This window comes from Nannospalax galili, unplaced genomic scaffold (genome assembly GCF_000622305.1).
Source record: "Nannospalax galili isolate Female #2095 unplaced genomic scaffold, S.galili_v1.0 scaffold8, whole genome shotgun sequence".
In the NCBI taxonomy this organism is placed as follows: Eukaryota; Metazoa; Chordata; class Mammalia; order Rodentia; family Spalacidae; genus Nannospalax; species Nannospalax galili.
In genome coordinates this window covers 71,447-81,105 of record NW_008358318.1, presented here as the reverse complement: position 1 = coordinate 81,105, position 9,659 = coordinate 71,447, and the positions used below count along the sequence as shown (strand labels likewise).

At 51.4% G+C, this 9,659-nt stretch overlaps 2 protein-coding genes across 3 annotated transcripts; both read right to left on the bottom strand.

Moving 5' to 3' along the window:
- Nucleotides 1-2,852: 2,852 nt before the first annotated feature.
- Sebox (SEBOX homeobox) lies at nt 2,853-4,409 on the bottom strand. Its single transcript, XM_029557914.1, is given in 6 exon segments — nt 2,853-3,063; nt 3,065-3,197; nt 3,200-3,230; nt 3,361-3,380; nt 3,383-3,517; nt 4,400-4,409. Coding segments are annotated over 6 exon segments (540 nt in total).
- A 1,026-nt stretch (nt 4,410-5,435) lies between these two features.
- On the bottom strand, nt 5,436-8,303 carry Vtn (vitronectin). Of its 2 annotated transcripts, XM_008821581.2 has the most exons (8): nt 8,147-8,302; nt 7,935-8,054; nt 7,496-7,855; nt 7,278-7,417; nt 6,927-7,083; nt 6,618-6,770; nt 5,826-6,164; nt 5,436-5,625 (listed from the first exon to the last, which is right to left on the bottom strand). In XM_008821581.2, exons 1-8 carry the CDS (start codon nt 8,208-8,210, stop codon nt 5,516-5,518), a joined length of 1,443 nt encoding a protein of 480 aa, XP_008819803.1. In that variant the 5' UTR covers nt 8,211-8,302; the 3' UTR covers nt 5,436-5,515. The 2 variants fall into 2 exon arrangements, with proteins under 2 accessions (XP_008819803.1, XP_029413771.1); XM_029557911.1 differs by lacking the exon at nt 7,935-8,054 and having other exon boundaries at nt 8,147-8,303.
- Nucleotides 8,304-9,659: the final 1,356 nt, after the last annotated feature.

Below are 9,659 nucleotides of genomic sequence, written 5' to 3'. Positions count from 1 at the left end.
CTGTATGAGCGTTATTTTTATTATTTGTTAATATATAGTTATAATATATATTTATTTTATGTGTATGAATGTTTTGCCTGTGTGTAAATGTACCACATGTGTAGAGTGCCAGCAGAGGCCAGAAGAAGGTATTGGGTCCCCTGGAACTGGATTAAGAACAGTTATTAGCCACCATGTGGGTGCTGGGAACTGGACCCCAGTCTCCTGGAAGAGCAGTCAGTGCATGTTTGTTTGTTTGTTTGTAGACAGATCTCCCTGTAGCCCTAGCTGACCAGGAACTCACTATGTAGGCAGGCTGGCCTCTATCTCACAGGCCTGCCCCTGCTTCCCAAACACTGGAATTAAGGGTATGCACTACCATTCCTGACTCACATCCAACTTTTTTCCAAGAATTCTGAGAATAAAATTCAGATCATCAGGCCTGTGTAGCTAGCTAGTACTTTTACCTGCTGAGCCATCTCCCTGGCCCATCTGTTTCCTCAAGGCTCCCTCTCCCTCTCCCTCTTTCTCACCCTTACCTTCTCCCTCTCCTCTTCCCCCCTTCTTTATTTTTATTTTCTATGTATGAGTGCTTTGCCTACATGTATGTACATGCATCCACTTCATGCAATGCCTATGGAGGCCAGGAGAGGGCATAGAAACCCCTGGAACTGGAGTTACCCACAGTTGTTAGCCTCCATGTGGGTTCAGGGAACTGAATGTGAGTCCTCTTCAAGAGTAGCCAGTGCTAGTAACCATCATTTCATGTGTGTGCATGCATGATGGGGGGGGGGCGTACATGTGGCATATGTGTGGAGGTCTAAGGACCTCTCCTTCCACCTTTACATGGCTTCCAGGGTTTGAATTCAGGTCACCAGGCTTGTGTAGCAAATGCCTTTACCGACTGAGCCATCTCTCCAGTTCCTTGTCTCTTAGGTACTCCTGCTGGATCAGCAGTCATTTCATCAACCAGGTTGGCCAAATACTGTTAGTAGGGAAGTGTGTAGGAAAATGTAGGTGGCGTTTTACAATGTTTCTGGTAACTAGCACTGTTAGAAAGCCACACTAAAACCTTGGGATGCAAGACTGGCTGCCCTGTGTTTTGTGTGCCAGGCTGCCCACATATCTGTAAGTACCTGAATTCAAATTGAAAGGTTTCCAGATGTTAAGAGATTGTAACTTTATCTTCATGGGAATCTCAAACAGATTTTGACCATCCTAGAGCCTCTCAGAATAAACTTGGGGTCACTTGAGATGGGAGTGTCCACTGTATCCCAGACCCTTTCACAACCAACAGGCTTCTGTGGCATCAAGCTCTTACTAACAGCAGCTCTGTGGGCCCAGCACTATGCTGGCATCTGGAAATCAGAAGCAAAAGCCCTAACTCTTGCCTAGTGAGTAGTGAGGCAACAGCCATTCTGCAAGGAGATTTCCGCCTGCAAGGACAGAGAGTGTTAGCAGTCGGGTGGCCAGTTCTCAGCATAGTGAGTAGTGAGGCAACAGCCATTCTGCAAGGAGATTTCCGCCTGCAAGGGCAGAGAGTGTTAGCAGTCGGGTGGCCAGTTCTCAGGAAAAGGAGCTCTATCTCAGCTATGTCCTCTCTACCACCCAATCCAAAGCCATCTAGGTTCAGGAAGTGCTCGGCAGGTGGTCAGAGGGACAAGTTTGAGACCCTCCCAGTTTCTTATGACTTCTGTATGGAGAGGGACTGGCATTCGTCGAGTTTTTACCACCTGAAATCCTTTACATCATTCCTGAAACAGAGGACACTGGTGTCCCCATCCCTGCTTTTCAGACACAGAATTGCAGAGTTACAGATACATAGCAGAGCCAGGGTTTGAATCCAGCGCAGCCTGATCTCAAGCTCCTTGCTTTTCTCTCCAAAGCAAGGCAGCTCCAGAGGTGGAGGTAACTGAAATATCCTGAAGTCAGTAGAGTAGAACAGGGTGCCAGCAGTCTACCAGGTGTGGCGGAGACCCCAGGGTGCCCGCACACACCACGCCGGGGGCCAAGCGACACGCGCCATACCCACTAATCCAGCAGAAGCCTGGGCATTACTCCTACCCAGGGTTGGTGGCACCTGGCCCTATTTAGGGATTAGGTGATGGAGATAAACTTCCTGGGCCGGCAGCCCTTGTTCCCATTCATTTGCAGCACACAACAATCCAGATTAAGGTAGAGAGTTGGGTTTTATTTGGAGATTAGTTGGTATTACAGATGATAGTGATACCAAAGCCCAATGCTGCTCCACCTCCTTCCCCAGATCTGTCAGGTTGTCCCCATAGCTCACGTCAGAGGACAGCCAGTCTGATCTTTGGGAAGATTCAATCAACCTAAGCCCCAGGCTCCTATTTCCATGATTTTAATATCACTCCCTCTTCAGGCCTACAGTTCTGATTAATTTGTCCAGGTGGTAGGAAGTCAGGTGTGTGGCAGGGGGGCTGAACTATGAAAGGATGGGTCCCCAGCAGTGCAGCTCTTAGGATCAGCACCCCTCCTATGGCTCACTTAGAGAGCTGAGGGCCCTGTTAGACTGGTGGCTGCCCCCTCCAGAGGGAGGTGGTTAGCTCATGTAAGAGGAATCTGAGACCAAGCCTGGCAGGAGGTGGAAACTGGCCCCTTACCTAATTCTTCTGACAAACTCCTGCCAAGATAATGGGCTTATGCCCCAAGAAGGACCAGGGTGCTGCGTAGCAGAAGCTGGGCTCCCCTCACTACAGAGGACCTGCAGCTGGTGGAGGCTGAGGGAAGGGACCCCTAAGCTAAACTTTCCATTAGAGAATACTCCCTGTGTAAAAAGAGATCCACTTCTGCTGTGTTGAGTCAGGGATGGAGTGGGCCAGACATGAAGTCATACAAGCTCTAGACCTAGATTAGGAGTGGTCCACATTGGTGACAATGGCTGAGGTATAAATTAAGTCAGACAGGCTGCCCATTGATGTCTGGGAAGCAACTTGCTCCAGAGAAGGGTGGGCCCCTGAAGTCCCAGCTAGTCCCCATGGGACCACAGTTTTAGCCACTGCCCAGCCCTGCCCCGGACCCATGCTGGGAGCTGCATAGGAAGCCTGTGGACATACTGAGACACACAGCTGAACTGGTAGGAGGTAGAAACTGACCTGGTGATCCAGGCTCCCAGGGCTGCTGACGGGTATCTAGAAAAGAGCAGGAACTTCGGGGAGACTCTGGCCTAGGGGTTAGGACGACTGGCTTTCTGTTCTGATTCTCTTGGCCCAGCGGTTCTGGAACCACACCTGGTAGGGAAGATGAAGGGGTGTATTTGGGCTCCAGGATTCTCTCCTGGGACAAAGCAGAACCTGAAAGCAGAATTTCCAGGGGGAAGGGGATGTGGGTCAAGTTCAAAAGTTGGCTATTGCAACTTACCTGGATCTTGGCCTCAGGTGAGTTACCTGGGCCAGGTGCTCACGGGTGCTGACGTCAGGGTAAGGCCTTGTTGCAAACACCTGTTCCAACTCCAGCAACTGCCCAACGCTGAAGGTGGTCCTCTTTCTCTGATGGGGACCCAACCCATTGGCACGGCCTGTCAGCCAGGATGGGAGTCAAGCAGGAACTCCTTGCATGTACCTCCATCCAGCCTCAAAGCCTTAAACAGACCCTGCAGCCCCTACTCTCCATCCCACCCTGCTCTACTTCCTGCCCACCCTTTCCCTACCAGATCAGCTGGAGATTCCTCTGCAGGACTGGTCATGGAGCTGGCCAAGGGTGAGGAGCCAGAGGGCCATGTCAGGGCTGTGCTCATACCAAACCCAGCCCTTGGGGTTTTATGCTATTCAGAGAGGGTGGCTCCGCCTCCAGAAGGGGGAGACAAGGCAGGATTGGAGTTGTGGGTATAGGTAGGGCTAGAGTGCTGGAAACACACACACACACACACACACACACACACACACACACACACACACGTACACCCCTAAGCCTCACAAAACTAATGGTAGTCTCTGCTTTCAGTCCTACCTTGCTTCTTCCCCAAAGCCACAGAAATCAAGCGACCCAGGGCTTCAGCTACCCCCCAAGGGCCTTCGGTATTGTTTCTAGCAGCCTTCAGGGGACAATATCCCACCCATTTATGGCTGGTCAGTGAAGATGGATGAGATGAGGTTGCTAAGGGAGAGCAGATGAGCTGGAGCCCCCTGCTGTGAGCAGGGCTGGGAACAGATGTCACACCAGATTGCTATCAGGGCTGCTCTAGAGTTTGGCCTGCATCTAACCTTTTCTGGCTCCTCAAAAGTCCAAATGGGCTTCCTGGAATTCAGGAACATGGAGCTGGGGAGGGGGCGGTTCCCACAGGTGCAACTGGGGTATTACAGAGGTGTTTACTTGTAGTGTTCCCTCCCATGGAGGTCTTCTGAGCTGCTTTACTATGAGAAGGGGGTGCATGTGACATTCCTCCCATCTCTCTTCTCACTGTTCCCCATCCCACTTCCAGGACAGAGACCTCAGAGAAAAGCCTTTTTAGGCCTGGGTTGTGGGAGCATAGTGAGTTTCTCTTGATCAGTGTAGACCAGGCTGGCCTCTGCCTCCCAGGTGCGGGGATTAAAGATGTGTGCCACCACGCCCAGCCTTATTTTTTAATTTTATGTGTATATATATTGCCTGTATGTAAATGCACCCACGTTGTGCAGTGCCTGTGAAGGTCAGAAGAGGGCCTTGGATTCCCCTGGAACTGGAGTTACAGATGGTTGTTATCCACCATGTGGGTGCTGGGAATCCAACCCACGTCCTCTGCAAAAGCAGCCAGTGCTCTTAACCACTGAGTCATCTCTCCAGCCCGTTATTTTATTTTTTACATTTATTTATTTATTTATTTATTTGGTCTTTTTGAGACAGGGTCTCCCTGTAGCACCAGCTTGCCTGGAACTTTCAGTGTAGACCAGGCTGGCCTTGAACTCACAGAGATCTACCTGCCTCTGCCTCCTGAGTGCTGGGACTAAAGGCGTGTGCCGCCACACCTGACCTGTACATTTATTTTTACGTGTATGGGTGTTTTGCTTGCATGCAATGCCAGCAGAGGCCAGAAGAGGGCGTCTGATCCACTGGAACTGGAGCTAACTGTGTTTTAGATTCATGATATGATAGGCAGAAAAGCTTGAATTGGGCTTGAATGCCACCCTCTTGCTCTTTTTCCTCCAAGACCCTATTCAACTCCAGGGGCAAAGAAGTCTCGCCTGGGGGAGGTGGCTGGGTAACTGCTGTCATCATCACAGGGACTGGAAAAATATTCTGTTACTGGCGGGATGCTGGGAGCTGCTTTGCTCAGAAAGAAGAGTGGCTTTCACAAGGTCCCCGCCCCCCCAATGGTTGAAGAAGAGGACCTGAGTCCAGCATGTCCTGGTCAGAATGAGGCCCCTCTTTGTCCCTCCTCAACCTGTTCTGAAAATATGACTTCCCCTCCTCCACCCAGGAGGGGTCTGCCCACCCCATCCAGGATGGGAGTCTTAAACTTGAGGATAAGAGACTTTATTGGGCTGTGAGAAAAAGGCTAGAGGACAAAGCTGAGGCTTAGCCTTGTAGGCTCTGACTCCTAGTGGTCAGGGGCTGGGCAGCCCAGCCAGTACTGGGCAATGGAGCGTGGGTAGGGAGGGTTCACAGTGTCCACTCGGTGGGTGCGAAGGTTGACTCGGTAGTACTTGTCTGAAAGAGAGGACAGAAAAGTATGTGAGACCCTGCCTGGCCTTGCCCACTGGTCCCAAGAAACAAAGGATTCTCTAGGAAGGGAAAACATCCAGCATGCAGCTAGGGACTCCTGGCCTGTGATTCTGGGGTCACTGGGGAGCCAGAGCCAGCAGAAAAGGCCCAGGCAAGACCAGCTCCAAGGTAGAAGGGGCTCCCACCTCCAGAGAAGAAGTAGACGCTTTGGATGGGCTCACAGGTGGCAGGCACAAGCCAGTTCATATCATAATCATAGTTGTCTCCCAGCCCGCTCTCCTCACTCGAGAATAAAGAGAACCAGATTGAACGTGATGGGCGGCGTGAGTTTAGGCTGTGGCTGCGACCACGACCACGGCGTGAACGGTAATGTTTTCGGCTGCGACGCCTAGACTTTTGTTTCTTAGCCCGGGAGGGATGGAGTGTTGAGCCTGAGACATAGATGCGGCCAGCCATGGCAGCGTCTACTTTTCCAGGCACACCATGCCAGTCCCGGCTGATAAACTGGGGCTCTGTGGCACCACCTGTAGCAAGGAAGGAATCGATAGGCTTTGAGGACCCAGGCCCTGATCTCTCCAACAGGGCTTTTAAGAGTTCATCTACTGATCCATGCCCAGGACACACAACAGGCTCATGGTAGAGCCCAGCAACTGGGCCTCAGACTCCCTAGCCAGTGCTCATTCCTGTGTCCTCCCTCCACCATATCCCTAGTACCTCTGCCCCACTCCTAAGCCCTTCAATCATAGCCCCTCCCTCTTCTGACTATGCCAGGCAAAGTCCACAGCATGGGGTCCAAGTGAAGCCAAGCCTCCCCCAAAGATCAACAGAAGCAAAGTCTAGCCTCAGCAAATAGCTCTAGATCGATAGCACCACCACCCTAGTCTCTCCCACAGCCCCTTGCCCAGCAGCCCAGCTCTACTCCTACCCTAGGTTCCTTCTCCCCTGAGACAGAATGAAAGTTTGCCCTTCCTCCCTACCAGAGGATCTGCCCCAGAAGAGTATCTCAAAGATGTTCTCCCAGCTGTCCCGCTGCAGCAAGGCAAAGTGCTCAAACACAGCCGACAAGGAGCTGCCTTCACACTCCTCCCGGCTGGGCTGGTTCTGGAACTCATACTCCCAGTACTGCTTCCCTGAGGAACAGGACAGCTGGCATCAGGAGGGTGGGTCTGGGCAAGGTTGGGGATCTCCTGGGGCAGGGCATGCACAAAAACTAAGGCCTGCCTCAAGCAAGGGTAAATGGAAACTGGGACTGCTCCACCACCCTCCCCTTCTCCCTCCATGAGTACCCTTGAAGAAGTAGACCCGCTCCCGGCCACTGTAGCTGTGGGCAGGGAGGGCGAATGCTGCATCCACGTTGTCTGGGATGCCACTGAAGCCTTCAGAGATGTTTCGGGGATAATCAGGGTCCATAACACCATCCTCAAAGCGCCAGTACTGACCACCCTGTGAGACAGGGAAGGTGAATGGGGGTGAAGATGCACTGCTGGGCTCAGAGGCAGAGTCCCACATCCTAAAGTGGCTTTCACCAGTTCCAAGTTTGCTGTTCATGACCTGGAGCCCCTAGCTGACTTGTTCTCACAGTTCCTAGTCTCTTCCATGATACCCTGTGCACTAAGCCACAGCCTCAGGTCTGGTACCTTGAAAATATAGGTCTTCCCTTGACAGTTGATGCGGGTGAAGGCAGCATCAATGGGACCTTCAATGCCCCAGACATCTCGGATGAGTTTAGGGTACCCAGGTCTCACTGCTGTTTCATCTAACTCATAACAGTACTGTCCTAGAATAGGGAAGGCTGTGTGAGGAGAGGGTGTTCCAGGGCAGACCCCACCACCACCATACCTGCCCATGGAGTCACCTCGGAAGGCAAAGAGGGAACCATTCTTGAGGTCAGTGAAGGCATCAAAGGGCTTCCCACTACACAGCTCCTCCTGTGCTGGAAACTCAGAGGTCTCTTGATCAGTGGCCTCGGGCCTGGAGCTTACCTCTTCACGTCCCACTTCACGCCCAGGGATGCTCGCCTCAGATGTAGGCACCTCTTCCTCAGGCTTTAAGAAAGGTGCCCGCTCTGGAGTCCTTTCTGTCTGGGTGTGCAGGTCAGGATGTACAGAGGAGATATTTGGCTGTCCATGGATGCTGGTGTTGTTTTTGATCTCTTCCAGGTAGTCATAGGTCCCATATTCATCTTCTGGCATAGTAAACACATCGCCTCGAGTCACTGCAGGCAGAATGGGTGGTAGTGAGTTTCTTGTTATAGAAGGGACCCCAAGCCTTACCCACCAGAGCTCCAAACACACCTTGGGGCTTGCACTCAACCATATAATCAACACAACAACTCTCGTAGTAAGTACAGAGGTCGTCGCACTGACACTTCTTGCTGGCATTGAAACCCTCAGTGCAGCGGCCCTTACACGACTCTATGGGGAGGAGAAATCAGTTTTCGCAGCCCAGTCCAGGCCACCTTGCCCACCCTGCATTGTCCTACATGGCCATAATTGCCCTCCCATACCTTGATCAGCCAGAGCAACCCATGCCAGCAGAGCTAGCATGAGAAGGGGCCTGAAGGGCACCATGACAGGCCTCTAGCTGAGGACCTGGCAAACTGGGCTCTGAGCTCTCCGCGTCTTGCTGTGCTGCCTGGTGGAAGGAAAGAACTGAAGGTGAGCTGCTGTGCTGTGTTTTTGCCCTGTTTGCTCATCTTCTGACCCAGCCCTGTAACCCGCCTCCAAAGGCAGCTGCAACAAAGGGTCACACTCCCAGAACCCCAGGCCTAGAAGAGTTGGGAAACAGAATTCTTGCCAAGACCAGAGTCAATAGGTTCATGGGCAGAAAGAATAGCATGGTGGGTCTGGAGGGCAAAAAGAAGGCACATGACACTCATTGGACAAATTGTTTTAATCTCTCCAAACCTTGCTTTTTATAAAAATGGTATGATGATGCCTTGTCTTGTGGGGGAAGCTAGAACAAACAAAATGCTCAGTACCTGGAGTAGCTTCTGATTCATTCCCATAAGCAGTTATTGATCTATGGTTTGTTTACTCAGGCACATTCCTGGCTCAGTGCTTGTCCTACTTCCTATCCTCCCACCCCAGTTCGACATTCAGGGGAGTGGAGGGAGCCATGAGAGGACAGCTGTTAAGCACTCTGGGGTGATTTCTTTTTTATTATAAAAGAGCAAAGTGTTATTTCTGACCTCTATTTGTGGAAGCTGGTCTTCACAGCACAGGAAGCAGTGCCTAACTCATTGGACCAGATTCTATTCCTGAGACTTTGCTAATCCACTGATTCTAGGCAGGCAACTAGCCGGGCATGGTGACACACACCTTTAATCTCAGCACTCTGGAGGCAGAGGCAGGTGGCTCTCCATGAGACTGAGGCCAGCCTGGTCTACATAGTGAGTTCCAGACCAGCAGGGGCTGTAGGAAAGCCCTGTCTCAAAAAGACAAAAAACAAAAGGGGGCTGGAGAGATGGTTCAGCGGTTAAGAGCACTGACTGCTCTTGCGAGGACCTGGGTTTGATTCCCAGCACCCACATGGTGGCTACAAACTGTCCTTAACTCCAGTTCCAGGGGATCCAACACACTCTTCTGACCTCCGTGGGATTGCACAACACGGGTGCATTCACATACATGCAGGCAATACACTCATACACATAAAATAAGAATAATAAATATTTTTAAAGAATTGTTGGGGCTGGAGAGATGGCTCAGCAGTTAAGAACACTGGTTGTTCTTGCAGAAGACCCAGGTTCAAATCCAAGCACCCACATGGCAGCTAACAACTGTCCATAACTCCAGTTCCAGGGGATCTGACGGCCTATTCTGTCTTCCCCGGGCATTGCACAACACAGGTACACTTACCTACATGTAGGCAATACACTCATACACATAAAAATAAATTAAAAAAAAATTTTTTAAAATGTTGCCAGGAACCGGACGTGGTGGCGCACGCCTGTAGTCCCAACACTTGGGAGGCAGAAGCAGGCAGATCTCTGTGAGTTCAAGGCCAGCCTGGTCTACATA